Below are 17,621 nucleotides of genomic sequence, written 5' to 3'. Positions count from 1 at the left end.
CTTCTCTCCCAAGCTGTTGTTAAGGCTGAGTAGGGTTTGATCTGGAGGGGTTTGGAGTGCCATATCCATGGGGTAGACAGGCGTATGGACAACAGGTTGCTGTAGCACTCTCAAAAAGTCCAGTTTTGGACAAGGATTGTGTATGTCCTTGTGGCTGTCTCGTTTCACCAGGAGTTCTGTTCATACTAGGCGGGAGTCCTTTTGAGGGTTGCTGATTTTCAGCTCCCCAGTTCTGTAAACATTGCTGTGTCCTTTCTCTTACATCATACTATAAGTATCTGACCATATTGAAATGCATATGTTTAGCTTCTCCTTTGTAACTGCGATTTGTCCTCTTTGGTAGTTATCAAATACGCCGTATCTGCATCTTCTGCAGATTGTTTTTGTGATGATTCTGGTTTGCCCGGATAAAAATATAATGGGGCACACAGATTTTGGTCTTTGGCAGTGGGGGGAACAGCAGCTTACGGCTCTGGCGGTCTGTGTGCCGGCACGGGAGGCAGTGCTGGCACTGCATGAGTCAGCCAGGGATCTGAAACCCACCCTTGCATTAGCAAATTGATTCAAATCAACTTTTGCTTTAGTTAAGATGAAAAAGTTTCCTTTAATATTTTATGATAAATAGATTAATTACATATACATAACAGTGTACCTGACGATAGAAGTGAGGACTTTTCTGTTCCCGTGCTCCAGGAAGTACAAATCAGTGTGTGAATGTATTTGGTGGGGTTTTTCTGTTCTCCCATCCTTCTTCCTGAATTGTGGGAAGTCCTTAAGTAATAAGCAGAATATGTGGCATGTTTGTAAACCAGTGTGTACTTGGGTTGGGCTCAACTTTTCTAGTGGCTCAGATGATTAAACTCGGGTTGTCTCTGGGTTTTGGATGCTTTATGATAGGTTTCATTAGCTACATCATTCCTTAGATGCAACTTGTTCAGTGAGTCCAGCCTAAGAGTGGCAGTGCTAGGAGTAGGTGGGCTCTGACTTTAAATTAAAAAACAATATTTTGATGATCGATGTTAAAAGTCTTAACCATCATTTGAAGCGTCCTGTGGATGAATTGGAAATTACATTAAAATATTCACATACTTTTGATTTTTTCACCTATCACTTAAAAGTACTTTTGCAGATATTGTATTTTTGTAGGAGGTTACAGGAAGGGTTGGTGTTCCAAAACATTAGCTACATAATTGTGCTTGTCCAAAGTATGATTGTTTGCTTTCTAATTGTTTTTAATATTAATTTAATTTCTGCTAGAAAATAAAATTTACTTCTGTCTTTTTTTTTTTTTTCTTTCCTTCTACAGAGTAAAAGATGCTGGCTGCCAGTAGTAGAACAGATCTTCTGTGGAACATATCTCTGTAAATCTTCCCTAAAATTACCCGAAGGCATATATTCCGCCTGTGATGGACCCTCGGAATACTGCTATGTTAGGCTTGGGTTCTGATTCTGAAGGGTTTTCTGGGAAAAGCCCCTCTGTAGTAAACATTGGCACGTTGGTGGGAAAAGGAGAAATAGAGCTAGAAAGTTGCACCAAGGAAGAAGACGACAGTAAGAAGAAGAATCGGGAGGGGAACGGTACCGAGAATGGGAAGAATGAGGCTCTGACTGATGCACAGCAACAGTTTTCTGTGAAAGAAACAAACTTCTCAGAGGGAAACTTGAAACTGAAGATTGGTCTTCAAGCAAAGCGAACGAAAAAGCCTCCCAAGAACCTTGAGAATTATGTGTGCCGGCCTGCTATAAAAACCAGCATCAAGCAACCAAGAAGGGCACCGAAGAGTGGGAAGATGACAGATGAGAAGAACGAGCACTGTCCTTCAAAACAAGTGAGTAGTGTGTTTATGTAGTGTTTTGCAAGTCATAGGGAATTTAAACTGTATTTAAAAGTTTCTGGCATCTCTGCATGAGATTTTTTTCTCCATGTAACCTCTGATACTGAAGATTCTGAAGTTGGAAATGATTTGTTTTCACTTCCATCAACAGGAAAAAATGCTTTTGCTCTTTCGCAGCTTGCCAACTTTGTTTTTTTTAACAGTACTGAAAGATAATTCCCATGTTAACTTGAAGTGAACATCATAGGTCCATCTCTGAAAAGTAGTAGTGTAATTTTTAGCCTTTTATACAGAACAAAGTGGGGGGCTCTTCTCTCTAAATGGGGTTGTGTATTTGCTGTGCTTGTCTCTAGTTTTTGGATTTACATTTTTTTCTTACCTGTTAGAACCATTGGTTTTGCTGTGTCTTAACTGTCACTCTGCGATGAACATATCAAGCAGTGTCTGAAAAGTAAAAAATACTTTTCCAGATATGTTAGAAATGATATGCAGTGATAAACTGCATATGAATGCAGTGGCTTGAGAGATGTGCCAGGTATTTTCCAAATGTAAGGAGATAGCCCTGCCTTGAGGATGTCTTGTTTTTATGAAACTGCAGGATGTAACAAGTAAGAGCAGCAAGAACAGATAGGGAAAACAGGGAAAATGGCAACAATTGTAAGTGTGGTTGCACAGTGCTAAATTTTAGAAGTGTTTTGTTGCAGCATGCTCTCTTTTCCAATACACATAAAAGTTTTGATAACTAAGAAAATGTTAGAATATACCCTCCACACTATGTCTCCTTTTAGTACATGCCTACTGATTTGAAGCTGAAGTTTTTCCCTGCACTCCCGTTTTTCTTGCATCTGTCTTTGTTTCCTTAGGAGTGCTTAATTATCTCTCCCAGCTTCCTTGTGTGTTCCTTATGTAGCCTTGTTCAATTTTGCAACGCCAGGTGATTCAGCAAAGGGAATGCAGCGAGTCCCTGGAAGATAAGAACCCTTCCTTCACATGGGTTGTCTGTTCTTGGGGCTCCCGTTTCAGAGGTTCCCAAGGCTGAAGGTTTTTCATTTCTCTAGCCTGTGTGCTATTCATAAGGCTACCTGCATAAATCTGTCCTGGCACATCTCGTAAGGTAGAGCCTACCCAAAGGGAACGAAGATTCCTGTATCTTGTACTGAGATGATGTCTGTCTGACATACTCAAACCTTTCTCTTTCCTCTGGCGTACCCAGATTTAAGTTTTCCTTGAGGAAGAGGATGTTCAAAGAGAAATAATAAATTATGATCTGAAAGAACAAGTGTGCTGTATGTTACGTGTAATGACTAAATTACTTTTTCCAGACTCGACCATGCAACTGCATTTTTTTTTCTCTGTTACAAACAGAAGGGCATTTTTAGTCAGCCTGTCAAACAAGAAAGTCTCAGGTGGTACATTATGTAATGTAAAACTTTGGCTATGGCCTTTATTTTACATTCTTCCATTTCAGAACAAGCTTCTTATTTCTAATGATTTCTCTAACATCATCCTGAAAAAAAATGAAAGAGTAGATCACAGTTTGTCATTATACTGGTGACTTTATTTTTTTCTTTTTTCTTTTTTTTCTTTAACAAGACTATATTGTGACAAGTTAAGTATTGGGCCAATCTGGAATATCTAGTCATTGTTCTCTCTTAATGTCCAAATTGAGATGGTACTTGCAACTGAAAATCTCTTACTAGCAAAGCGAGCCATTAAGCATGGAAACTTGCCCATTGCATCAAGAGATCATGCCCTGGGAATTTTTACCAGGGAGAATAATTAATATCTAAACTCACATGGTGACAGCATGGATTCTTCTCAAATGGAAATTATAAAGTTGCTGAACAAATCCTACTGATACTATTAAATATTACTTATATGATACCATTGATACCATAGCACTCCAGCTATTCTAAGCGGAGTTACTCCTGCTCCTTGTCTGGTGAACAGCCTAAATGTAATGTAGAGACTCTCAGATCTGTTGCATTAAATTTGCATTACTTAAAATAGTTTCAAATCCCTGAACTAATGATAATTCACTTCAGATACTCTACTCTCTCTCTAAAATTATACTGAAATGCTTTTGAAGTTGTTTAACTCTGTATGTTCCCTACTGCCATTCTCGTACTTAGGAATTTTAGAAATTACACTTTACAGCATCCTACTGATTTCTGTCAAGTGTGATTAAGAAGTGTCTTTCTAGAAACAAATGGTAAACGTGGTTTAAAACTTTACATTGCATGCTTTGAGTATAATATCTGAAGGATTTTTCTTCTTAGTGCAATGAAATAAAGCAAGTTTTAGCCCTGCAAATTACACTTCAGAAAATGAAAGTGACCCCTTAATCTTTCCTTTTGCTGGGGAAGAGGGGGGAAAAAAAAAAAAAGAGATGATCAGTTAGGAGCAAGGTGTGGCAATACTTTGAGTGGAGCAATACTGAGCTCTCTTACTTAAAGGAGGAATAAAGAATTTGAATGACAATTTAGCACTTACAGTATATCCAGTTAACCACGAAGACACAAAGAGAAAGGAGTGGAAATTGGGGAATATCATGTAAAAATTAAAATAGTAGGAAAATATTTTGCGCTCCAGTCTATCACAGTTAGGCTTCTTTCTCAAGCTTAGTGCTGAAAGGACTCTTAAAACTCGGGCAGTCTCTTCAGTTATGTGAATAGAGGTTTATCTCCATTCTGAAAGATGAGTGCGTAGGTGAGGGGGTAACGTGTATTTAGAATTTGTCCTCCAGAAATGTGTAGACAAAAAAAGTTAGGAGTCTTCTGAAGAGAAAATCACAGAACAGAAAAGAGAGACCCAGAAGTGGCTGAGATTCCCAGGTATTAAGAGAAACAAAATTAGAAGTTACTGTAATGATAATACAGTATTCAGTTTGGTTTTTGACACTGAATATGAAACTTGGATTTATTTCTTGCAGCAGAGTCTTGTGACAGACAGACATTGCTGTATTGCCAGTGTACCTTTGCTAAGCCTGGAAACCTGAGCCTTAGACAGAAATTTTGCTTCTGTTAATTTTAGCTCAAGAGGTGTTGTGAATGGTTTACCTGTGCTTGCAAGGTAAATGAAGCAAATGACATAGCAAAGTTGCATTACTAAAGTTTTAGAAAATAGAAAGGCAGGAGGTAATAGTAACAGCCTCCTGTAATTCTAAAAAAGTCATGGTGAAACAGTGAAGCAAGTTGGAACATGCCCTTTTGCTCCATCTCCTTATTCCTTTGTAAAACTGCTGAGTGCAGTACTCTGTAGTTCTTTCTATTGCCCTTGGTTATGTAGGGAAGCTCTACAGGAAGGTTTGCTGATGAAATCACAGCCACTAACTGAAATTTTTCAAGCAAAAAAGTAACAGTGTTAAAGTGTGGTGTTTTCAAGTAGCTCAAGAATATTTTCTGTAGGATCTGGGATGTAAATTTTTGTCTTAGACTGATTACACAAAGTAATTTTTTTCCTGGTAGTTAGCTAAAACTTGCTTTTAGAAAAAAGTTTTGGTGGTGAAAAATAAACAGCAAACACACTTTAACTCATTATTATTTGGGAAACTTGTATAGAATATATTGATAACCACAACTACATAAACAATTTCTGTGATTCTTCAGAATGCTCATTTGAATTATAGCCTGTGCATTGGTGTGAAGTTCAACAGCTAAAATAATAATGAGTAAATCTCGGGGGGTGTGTGTGCATATATGTACATATAAAAATCCTTATTGCTTGCTGGTAGTCCTCAAGAGAATTAACAAACAAAATTTTCATTAACAAGCAGTTTTCTTCCAACACTTTCAGCTTTTGGAAGCTGAGACTATCTTGCATTTCCTAATTTGTTTGTAGTGTCAGGAGTGTGAATTTTATAGCAGACTTGATAGGAGATATCCCTGTTCTTGTTAAAGATTATCTACTCCTACGCTTTTTGCAAATAAGTACCAATATTAATAACAGTAAATAATAAGCTAGTAATAATAAAACCTGAGATCATGTTGTAGTTAACAATGAATGCTTTTTTAAGAAGTAAAGCCAATTTTTTGCTGTTGGTGCCTGTGATGATTCTGGAATGACTGATTATAACTGGTTAATAGTTTACATCAAATTAACCTGGAATTTTTATTCCTCAAATTAAGATGGTACAAGTCTAGAACTGTATGTCTACATAGGAGATTTAAAATTTTAAATTCAGCTCAGTGCAAAATTAACAATAATTCCAATTTTATGAAAACTTACATGCTTTATGTAATTGCTTTGGGTGATTCTTTTGCTGAATAAAGTTTTAAGCCAGACAGTTATAGCTAAAGGTGGCACAGGAATAAATGTTTTCATTTTTAAAGCACAAACTGGTTTTTAGTGTAATGTAATCTACACCTTTTTAACAGCTTACTATCTGAAAACCAGAGTAATGTAGAATAGGTCTAGAATTCTTGACTGAAAATGCATGTCATCCAAGAAAAACTGTTTTAGACTTTTATGTGGCATTGTCAACTTTCATTGCAGCACAGAGGCTTCAGTGAAGTAGCCTGAAGTATGTGCTTGTTTGCAGAAGTATTTGGTGAGTTAGATGGATGAAACACCTAGGAGATGTTAAGAGGTTTTATTTTTCTTTCTGTGAGTGATTTCTATCTTCATGAAAATCTGACTTTGTGCTTTCTCTGATCTAAAACTCTGCCTTTGTCCAAGTCAAACAGTGAGGTAGGGCTCTCTACTCCCTGGAACCACAAGAGAAAATTGAACTGCTGAATGCACTGGGTGTAAGGCCAGGCTCCAGCAGCAGGAGCAAAATGAAAACAGACCAGATAGACATTTGGAGAGCTGCGTGTGAACACAGCCACGCCAGCTGTTGAAGCTTCGAAGTGCTGTACGAAAGCAAGTACTGTGTAACTTGGGTTTGGACTTCAGATCTCTCTTTCCCATCTCGTGGAGTGATTGTTTGTGCAATAGAAGTTATTTCAGGAAAGCGTGGCACCTTTTTTTGTCTCCAGTGCAGTAGGACATATCATGGCTGCTCCCCGCCTCCCAGCTGTATGTTTTGTGAGTATGAGGGTGGTGAAGTTGGGGGGAAGTTCCTGAAATGTGACACTCCAGCATAATTTACATAAGATTGCAGCTGCCACAGAAAACTGGGCTAAGTGCCAAACTATTCTCCATAGACCACGGTCTCTTTTACACCACAGCTTTAAACCCAGTAACAGATACGACTGGTGGGTTTTGTTCTACTACTGCAGCAGGTTTGGAGACATCCAACCCCAACCGATGCTCGTGGCCACCCCCCCTCAAGAGGAGAACTTTGGTCTGTGACATATCACTGGTTTTGGGAGATCTTGTTTACTTTCTGGAAACACATTTGGGCTGGTAGGACAGTGATCATAAGAGCTAGGGAAATTTAGCTTCTGGGACATCAAGGGTTTCACTGTGGACCTGGTAAAGAACTGAGCAGTGATTGGGCTAGTCTGAGACATATGGCGCGATGTTTTCACTAGGTTTTAGACAACTTTCTGAAAAATATTTGCAGTTGCTGTGTGCCACTAATGATGCTATGGCTGGTGCTGGTAAAGTTGTACTCATGCTCGCTTAACATGACAGATGTACTTGGTTTCCTCAGTATATGAGCAGTGTATTCAAATTCTTTTCTTCCCTTGTCACCTTCCATACAGAAAATGCCCTTCTTATTCCTGAAGTTCATGTTTGTGCACTGCTTAAGTTGAATTTTTATCATCAGTTTGCAATGGTCTTACTCTTCCTGTGTCATACTCCTTAGTGATAGCAATAGCTCCTGTTCACCTTAACAGAAAATTTTAAGTTTTTAAAATACCAAATTGCAAGCAGGAACTCAGTGCTCTGTGTTGGGTTTTTTTAACGTTTTGGCAGCTAGTGCAGCAGCCAGATTAGTGCAACCTTCTCTGAAGAAGGTTAGATACTTTGATCAAGATGTCTCTATTAACTGTTATCAGATGAAATTTTTTCCTTAAAAACCCCACACCACTACCCCTGAAAAAAAAAGTTTATATTAATCATACTGATTATTTAGTGGATTTATGGAAAAAAATGAAAATTATTTCCCATATAAAATTTTGGTTTTAAAAATTACAGACTTTTTTGACTACTTCTCTGTCATCTCAATAAATGTTTCTTGTTTTGTTTTTCATGTTCTTTGAAATAATTTTCAGTGTGCTTGGAAAATTCACTCACCCTAGATGAAAAAAACTTTCCAGGGCAAATACCTTCAGCTCTCAAAGAATCCTTGTTTGATGCTAAAGTCATGTTTGCAAAATCCTGGCATCTTATTTAGATCAAAGCTAGTGTTTGGAAGGGTTTTTTTAATTTATGTTTTTATTTATTTAAATATCTAATAAAACTTCCAAGCTCTGTGTTTGGAATCAGAGGAGAAAGTGGAGCCTGACAAGAGGCATTTGATACCCAGAAATGATAAGAGTATGAGAATACAACCAAAGCTGTCTGGTAGGGTTGCAGACTGTACAGGAGAAACAGACAAGAAGGAAGAGAGCATACGCACAGGTGGCTCAACAAATACGGGAATTTAGAGTTGAATTCCCAAGTCAATATGTAGATGAATTTTTCAAATCCACTGAACAAAGAAGATTAACATTTTGTTCCAAAGTTCTTTTCAAAATTTAAGACCACAGAAAAGAGGATGTACCTCTATGCACGTTGTCATTCAGGTTGATCAGAAAGAGTATTTTACTACTATTTAGTTAATATCTCTGGCACTCGCAGTCCACCCCCAGGTATGTCCAGGAGTGTCAGCAGGAGTGGTTGGATTTATGTTGTGTGTCCTGCTGACTCAGTAGTTTCCACGTAAGTGCCAGGCCGTATGTGGGTAGAAAGAAACACCCCTCTTGCTCCATCCCTGCAGAAAGGCAGCAGCGTGGGGTTTGGAGTGCCAGTTTGTGCCCTGCAGAGGCTCCGGCAGCTCGGGCAGCACATTACCCAAGCAACTGCTTCCCATCTCTAGGAAACTGCCAAACACAAGACTGCAAGCTGGATTCAGTCTAAGTCAAGCTGGTGTAGCTTACTGAACAAATACTTCATTCATGATCAGCAACAAAGTTTGCTGTTTACCAAACACTTTCAAAAGAATCCAGGCTATATCTTTCTTCGGCTTAATTAGATATTGGCCAACCATAGTAACAGTTTTGTAAAACATGATGAATCTAATGCTGACTATAATCAAGTACAGTAAGTACCATGCAATTGTCTTATTAATTTTTATTGCAGAGGGGTGAATAGGTGTGGCATTGATGCCTTTCACTCTTTAATGTTTGAGATAGATTCCAGAAGGTTTTAAATTATGTGTATAATTATCTCATAAGGGATCACAGTCTTCGATTCTTAGCCCCTGCTTGGAGTGAACATATCCCATGCATTTCAGAGATATGTTGGGCACTGTATGTAAAGAAGAATGCCCTTCCAAAATAAAAGATTAATTTATTAAGATGTTCTTAATAGGTTTTTTTGAGGTATTACTTTTTTTTTTTTAACCTTTACAAAATAAATTTCAAATTCGGTTAGGTCAGAACTGAAAATAATTTTGCAAGTTTCGTTTACTCCACATGTGGTGTGTGTGTGGTCTCCCCCACCCCATACAAAAAACAGAACAATTTGACTCATTTTACTACTGTCAGCAGTCTGCTGTTGAGGAAAATCTGTTACTGCAGTGGTTGAGGGTATCATGGGACAACACAGGTTTACACGCCTGCCCATGCAGTGCAGTGCTCAGCTGCTTCTCAGTAGCATGTAAGATCTGCAGGTGCTATCACACTGTAAATAAATAGCCTGGTACATTATTGTTAATAGTTTTTTTAATAAACATCAACAGTATTTTTGGAGAATGTTTATAATTGGGGAACAGATTCAGTGGTTTACATTTGAGGATTGGGAGTGAGTTTGAATTTCCTTAACCTCAGAAAAGCCTTAACATGTCGACCAAAATATATCTGCTTCAAAATTAATAGGATCATGAAGTGTGTGTTTATATAGTTACTCTATTATCAAAAACAGGTATCAGTCATCTCAACGTAGAAAGGTACTGTGTTACTCAGAGAGTGTCTTTGTGCTCTGTTCCTAAAAAAAATTATTTTTTTATTAACTTCTAGGACCCTTCAAAGTTGTACAAGAAAGCTGGAGAAGTTGCAACAGTTGAATTACATGTGGAAGAAGGTATACAAGTAGAAACAAATCCTTTATCTAAGAAAGTTTCCCCATTGCACTCTGAAATGACAGATTATATAAAGTCATCTCCTCCGACTCTTATCAGTAGCCATAATTCTGACTTAAAGGATAGAACACAAATTAACGGAGCAACAACTGTAACAGAAAAATTGGCTCAACTTATTGCAACTTGTCCTCCTTCAAAGTCTTCCAAAACAAAGCAGAAGAAGCCCGGAAGTGGAACTACATCTGGTTTGGTTAAAGACTCTGGAAAGAAGCTACCAGGAACCATAACTGCAAGTGGGTTAGTTAATAAAGATTTGGTAAAGAAATTGCCGGGATCTGGTATTGCTGTTGGATTGGTTAACAAGGACTCAGGGAAGAAGCCATTAGGGATTGGTAGTGCAGCCATATTGGTTAACAAAGACTCTGGGAAGAAGCCACAAGGGATTGGCCCATTAATTGGATTGGTTAACAAGGACTCTGGAAAGAGGCCACCAGGGATCAGCACTCCGACTGGGTTAGTTAACAAGGACTCTGGAAGGAAACAGCCAGTGACCAGCTCTGCAGTTGGATTAATCAGCAAAGATGTTGGGAGGAAGCTTCCAGGTATCAGCACTCCAACTGGATTGACTAATAAGGAGTCTGTCAAGAAGCCAGTAGGGATTGGCACTCCAGCAGGATTGATTAACAAGGATGCTGGGAAGAAGTTGTTGGGAATAAATAGTCCGACAGGATTGGTTAACAAGGATTCTGGGAGAAAGATGCTAGGGACTGGCAACACAACAGTTCTGAGTAACAAAGACTCTGGAAGGAAGACCCCAGGGATCAGCAGCCCGATTGGACCAGTTAACAAGGATTCTGGGAGGAAGATGCCAGGAGTTAGCAGTCCAGTGGGATTGGTTAGCAAGGACTCTGGAAAGAAGCCAACAGGAATCAACGGTCCAGTTGGTTTGGTTAACAAGGACTCTGGATCTCTGAAAGCAGACTCTCTTATGCCTGCCTCGGAGCCCTTTAAGCTTCCTTGCAATTCAAACCTCAGTAGCCTTGAAAGCCATGAAACTACAGATTTACTGAAGGAAAATACTACTATCAAAACATTTGAGAAGCATATTATGAGACAGAATAAAGAAAGTATCTTGGAAAAATTTTCAATTCGGAAAGAAATTGCTGACGTAGGCAAAGAGATGTTTAATGAAGGAATCTGCGTTCCACAGGATGCTTACTCAACCAATGAGAAAGGGATTTATGAAACATCTAAGCATGAAAAACAGCCTCCAGTATATTGCACTTCTCCAGACTTCAGAACAGGAGGTGCTTCAGACGTATCGACAGCAAAGTCCCCGTTCAGTGCAGTAGGAGAGGGAAACCTCCCATCACCTTCACCCACAGTGTCTGTTACCACCTTAAACAGGAGCCTCTCGACAACGTCGTCACAGTTAGCATCTAACTCATTGCATTTAAGTTCCACAGCAGATATATTAGAAGGTATTTCAGATCAGATTGGCAAAACTCAGTTTTCTTCTGACAGTACACTTCTGAATATAAACAGGACATTGAACCACACTCTGAGCACCGATTTTAAAGGTGCTGATAAAGATTTAACTGATTCAAAAGCTACTTACGTAGAAACTTCAAGAAGTAGTCCTTCTACAGGGAAAAAGCCCATTTTGGCAGCTGAAACAAGCCTTCATGCTACTGTCACCCCTTCAGTAGTTAGTTTTACGAGCTTGTTTAGTAGCAAGCAGTTCTTAAAGATCGGTGCAATAGCTGCATCGGATAAATCCTGCCAAGGAGCAAAAAATCTGAGCCCTACTCAGCAATCAAAACCTTTAAAGAAAAGAAAAGGAAGGAAACCACGATGGACTAAAGTGGTGTCAAGAAACACATGTCGACCTCCAAAGGGTCTAGAACTAGAAAGGTCAGAGCTTTTTAAAAACATTTCATACAGTGCACTGTCAAGCAGTAATTTGGAGCAGGCCAAATTCTTGAAAAACATAGGATCGTCTTCATTTGTGGAGCATGAATTTGTCAAACATCAGTTGCCAAAACTGAACGAAGCTAGCGGACAGTCTCTTGCACTGTTAGCCGAGACTGACAAACAGACTCAAAAGTTCTACAGTGCTCACAAACAACCCTCTAGTTTGTGTATGTCAGATGATTTCTTACCTGACATGTATAAACCCAAAAGAGGAAGACCTAAATCGAAGGAGATGCCAGAGCTTGAAGGTCCCCCCAAAAGAACTCTAAAGATCCCAGCATCAAAAGTCTTTTCAGTGCAGTCAAAAGAAGAGCAAGAACCTCCAATTTTGCAGCCTGAAGTAGAAATTCCCTCCCTAAAACAGAGCTTATCAGGACAACCTTTTCCTAAAAAGAGAGGGAGGCCTAAAAGACAGATCAGGTCATCAATTAAAATGAAGCCACCTATTCTTTCTGTGGCACCTTTTGTTGGAACAGATAACTCGAGCAAGATAGGGTCTGAAAGTGATCAACACCGAAGTGGGGATTTTTTTGAGAGAAAAGACCAGCTCCGAGGGCCAGAAGAAGTCCAGAAACCTAATATTTGTAGCATGACTGATTTGGAAGTAGACTCAGACAGAAAAGTTGCCAAGAGAAATAATGGCCAGTTAATGAAAACAATTATTCGAAAAATAAATAAAATGAAAACTCTGAAGCGAAAGAAACTTTTGAATCAGATTCTGTCTAGTACAGTGGAACCAAATAACAAAGGGAAAGTGCAATCTAAACTCCACAACACAGTGTCCACTCTTGCTGCCACATTTGGTTCAAAATTAGGCCAGCAAATAAACGTCAGCAAGAAAGGAACAATTTACATAGGAAAAAGGAGAGGAAGGAAACCTAAAGCTGTCCTGAATGGTATTTTAACTAGCAGTTCTGCCAGTTTGACAGTTCTTGAGAAGTCTGCTCAACAAGCTCCCGGTACGTCACTAGGACAAGTACTTCCCCATTTGCTGCCTTCAACAGCCAGTAATTCAGAGATTCTTCCATCTCCAGTTTGCTCCCAGTCTTCTGCAGTGAGTGGGGGACAGAGCCCTGTCAGCAGTGATGCCGGATTTATTGAGCCCAGCTCGGTGCCGTATTTACACATCCACTCCAGGCAAGGAAGTGTTGTTCAGACACTTGCGATGAAAAAAGCTGCTAAGGGAAGGAGGAGATTATCTCCACCTACGTTATTGCCAAACTCTCCTTCTCACTTGAGTGAGCTGACGTCACTGAAAGAAGCCACTCCTTCCCCAGTGAGTGAGTCTCACAGCGATGAGACCATCCCCAGCGATAGTGGAATAGGAACAGATAACAACAGTACTTCAGATCGAGCGGAGAAGTTTTGTGGGCAAAAGAAGAAAAGGCATTCATTTGATCACGTTTCCCTTATTCCACCCGAAACTTCCACTGTTTTAAGTAATCTAAAAGAAAAGCATAAACACAAATGCAAGCGCCGCAGTCACGATTACCTTAGTTACGACAAAATGAAGAGACAGAAGCGAAAAAGGAAAAAGAAGTATCCTCAACTTCGAGGTAGGCAGGACCCAGATTTCCTCGCCGAATTAGAAGAATTAATAAGTCGATTAAGTGAAATTAGAATAACCCACAGAAGTCACCATTTTATACCCAGAGATTTACTGCCTACCATTTTTAGGATAAATTTCAATAGTTTCTATACCCACCCTACTTTTCCTTTAGATCCTTTGCACTACATTAGAAAACCCGATTTAAAGAAAAAGAGAGGCAGGCCTCCAAAAATGCGGGAGGCTATGGCAGAAATGCCTTTTATGCATAGTCTCAGCTTTCCTCTCTCCAGTACCGGGTTCTATCCCTCTTACGGCATGCCTTATTCCCCTTCTCCCCTTGCAGCTGCTCCCATAGGCTTAGGTTATTATGGAAGGTACCCTCCAACTCTTTATCCTCCTCCACCTTCTCCTTCTTTTACTACCCCCCTGCCACCACCTTCCTACATGCATACAGGCCATTTGCTTCTCAATCCCACCAAATACCACAAGAAGAAGCATAAACTTTTACGCCAGGAGGCTTTCCTCACGACAAGTAGGACTCCGCTCTTGTCAATGAGCACGTACCCCAGTGTACCCCCTGAAATGGCTTATGGCTGGATGCTGGAACATAAGCATAGACATCGCCATAAACACAGAGAACATCGTTCTTCCGAACAACCCCAGGTTTCCATGGACACTATAGCAGCTAATAGCTCTTCTAGAACAGTCCTGGAGTCCTTGAAGCGCTACAGGTTTGGGAAAGAGGCTGTTGGTGAGAGGTACAAACATAAAGAGAAACACAGATGTCACATGTCTTGTCCACACCTGTCACCTTCAAAGGGTTTGCTGAGCAGAGATGAACAGTGGGTCAGGAGAGAGCCTTCGGAGTCTAATTCGTTAGCACTGGGATTGCAGACACCTCTACAAATAGACTGTTCAGAAAATTCCCCAGGTCTGTCCCTAGGGGGGTTTACTCCGAGCTCTGAGCCAGCCAGCAACGATGAACACACAAATCTCTTCACAAGTGCAATAGGCAGCTGCAGAGTCGCAAACTCTACCAGCACCAATGGACGTAAAAAATTAACTGACAGCCCTGGACTCTTCAGTGCACAAGACACCTCGCTAAATCGACCTCTCAGAAAGGAACCGTTGCCTTCAATTGAAAAGGCACTACAGCCACTGTCAGGTAAGGGAGCTTTATTGTGTGTACTTTCCTACCAGTCTTGCTGGTTTATGCTGTACCAAACGTGCGCTAGGAAGGGAGGGCAAGTACAGCTTTGGCTTTGTAGGAATCGGTCTGTGTTCAATTTCGGCACTCTTGCTTTTGCTCTGGAGTGTCTCTGTTCCGTTAAAGCACTGCTCTGTGCTTTTGGGCCAGACTTGGGTAGTGTCTCCTCCAGAGCTGCTTATGGGATTGTGTAAGTACCTCTTCCCACCAGATTTTTCTTGCTTTGTTACAGCAGTATATATGCTAAGGATGTGTTCTCATGAAAAGGTCTTTTTTTTCCTTACAATTTTAACTTTGTGGAGAAAGGAATTAAGATTTCTCACAGTTTTTGATAAAGGCTGTGTTTCTATTTGTTTGGAAGTTTGGTTGATTTGGTTTAGACTAGCTATTGGTACTACTGTTGCGAATAACATTTGCATTTAAGAAAATGTTTCCTTTTTCTTTTTTTGTAAATTCATTTTAGTTATTTTGATAATCTCTACTACAGTATAGCTTTTGATCCCTGACTCGAAGCCTCTAGCAGTACCTCAGAGCAGTTGCTAAATGATGCTGGGAATGCCTAAAACCAAACCTTGTAATGACTGCTTTATTCATCGCTGGGAACCTCATCTTACATAGCCTCAAGCAAAACTGAAACAGAACTAGCTGAGGCTGTATATACAGAAAATTGCACTGACGCTGTCAGAGGGTTGCTGTTTAAGGAAAAGATCTCCATTGTGAAACTGGGAACTTTGTCGTTTGCATGATACTAAGACAAAAAAATCTAATGTGAAATTTAGGACTTGAGGAAGCTGTGTCATACATCACTTTCCCTACTGGCTTAAGTGTCACTTCATACTGTACTGTATTACTACAGATGTTTGTGGGAATAATTTTCACATTTTATCCACTTCTGTCTTAATTGCCATAGACACGTTAGTGAGACCACGTAACAAAGATGACCTGCAAAAGACAAAAGTGGGGCTTGTGCTCTTACTTGCTTACTTCTGATGTGTAAAGGAAGTCAGATAGCTTCTCCTCCCTCCCTCCAATGCTTGCCTACACTCTCCCTTGAAATTTAAATCATGAGTCCAAAATGACTTGACTAATATTTCACAGACCAAGAGCCAAGCAAACAACCAGCTACCGGTGATGAATAATAGCTCCTCACATTCTCTCATCTTCCTCCTTTTCTTGTGATACTCCCGTCCTAATGCCTCTGCCACCTCCCTGCTCTGTCTATGTATGTTTTTTTCTAGGAGGACTTTTTTAGTTTTATTTTGGCATTTGGGGGGTTTATGTTTTACTTCTTTATTTTAAGGGCAGTTGAAAGTGGCTGGATTCTTTTACAAGTTCATATTGCTTCATACTATTTTATATTACTAAAACTACTTGGGGCAGGGGGGAGTCAGAAAAAAAGCAATAAAGCCATGAGATTGCTTCTCCTGCAGCAATGGAAAGAAAAATTCAAAGTGCTGGGTCACCACAAGGGTTAAATTTGTCTCCGAGGAGTGAGGAATTGGTTGTGGTAGCTCTGGGAATTTCCTGAGGATTTCCATTACAGTGAATGATCTGGCTTGCGTTTTTATGAGGAGCAACCTAATTAAGGGAAAAGCAGAGATGTTTTAAGCTGAAACCTGCTGGTGAAGGCTCTGAATCACTCTCGCTCTTACAGTACATTTGACTGGTTCCTCAGATGCTGTGTATCACTTCCAGTAAGTGTATTTTCCCACAATGGATACCAGCTGGGTTTATTGTGAGACTGGCTTTTTCAGCTCACAATTCATCTTCATTCACAAGGAGCTCCTCATGCCCCACATCACGTGCGGGCAGTGTATCAGAAAACTTAAAACTGCGTCTAGGAAAAAGCCCCAATAAAACAGCTGGTTGGTTGGGGATTTTTTGGGGTTTGTTTTATTTTGTTTTGTTTTTTTAAAGGAGCAGTGTCAAGTTGTGTGTTGGGTTTTTTGTTTTTAGCTGCAGTGTTGAATTGTGATTCTGAAACTATCCCTGTAGAAGACTTAAGATGGTTTTGTGCACTTCAGAGAAGAGCACAGGTGGGGAAAAAAATCTATGGGGCATCAAAGATTGTTGAACCAGACACAATTTAGGTGCATGATGGAGAGAACACTGAATCAGAGCAGTTAAAAGAAGTACTCGGAGACCAGCGTCGGGCAATGCCTAAAATTGTTCTGTATGATCCATATATTCATGATCCTTCATTTCAGAGTATTCCATATGGAAAGCACGCTGCTTTTCCAGAGGCTTTTGAACATAAGCCTTGCCTGGTTGAATTAACCGACAGGTTCTTTCTATGATATTAGCTGATGGTAGGTGTTTTCAGAGATTGCCTGTGTCCACATTTTATTAGAAATGTGCGTATTTTGGCAAAGAGGACTCTAGTGAGGGTCAGTATTTCACAGGAGATGGAGTTTAGATGGAGTTCACGTGCTAGTGGGCTTGTTCAATACAGACAGTGCGTACGCACAGTTAGGCCGATGAAGGTCGCGAAGGTCTAACATTTTGTCCTTGAGATTTTTGTAGGGTGCTGTTACCTGTTCTCCTGAAGTTCACAGCGGTCTGTAGTAAACCTCGGCAGCTTCGCACCCCCAGTTATTTCAGACAACTGATAGCTTATCGTAAACTGGTCTGGGCGTGCTGCTCACAATTCCTGGAAGGAAAGGGAAAGGAAAACAAAGCCAGCCATTCAGTGGGGCCTGAAAAAGTCTTTGCTGCCTTCATCTAAAACTAAAGGACGGGTTTGGGGCGTGCAGCCGCAGCTGAGGAGGTGCGTGGGGCCGGGAGAGGAAAACCCGCGGTCAAACACGAGCGGGCGGGGGCTCCGCGATTCCGCGCCCCCGCGCCCGCGGCCGGACGCGGCGGCTCCCGCGCAGAGGCAGCAGC

General features: G+C 40.3%; 1 protein-coding gene across 2 annotated transcripts in view; it reads left to right on the top strand.

The window, feature by feature from the left end:
* Window positions 1–1,308: 1,308 nt before the first annotated feature.
* The window catches only part of ASH1L (ASH1 like histone lysine methyltransferase), a 54,413-nt gene continuing 38,100 nt past the window's right edge, over window positions 1,309–17,621 (top strand). The window contains exons 1-2 of one of the 2 annotated variants that reach the window (XM_026864047.1): window positions 1,309–1,829; window positions 9,947–10,010. In XM_026864047.1, coding sequence (XP_026719848.1) covers window positions 1,407–1,829; window positions 9,947–10,010 — 487 coding nt within the window. In that variant the 5' untranslated portion in view covers window positions 1,309–1,406. Of the gene's footprint in view, window positions 1,830–9,946; window positions 14,697–17,621 lie in introns of both variants that reach the window. The other variant, XM_026864046.1, reaches the window with a different exon arrangement.

The sequence above is a fragment of the Athene cunicularia genome (genome assembly GCF_003259725.1).
Source record: "Athene cunicularia isolate RWA chromosome 25 unlocalized genomic scaffold, athCun1 chr25_part1, whole genome shotgun sequence".
NCBI lineage: Eukaryota > Metazoa > Chordata > Aves > Strigiformes > Strigidae > Athene > Athene cunicularia.
This window is presented reverse-complemented; position numbering and strand designations above follow the sequence as displayed.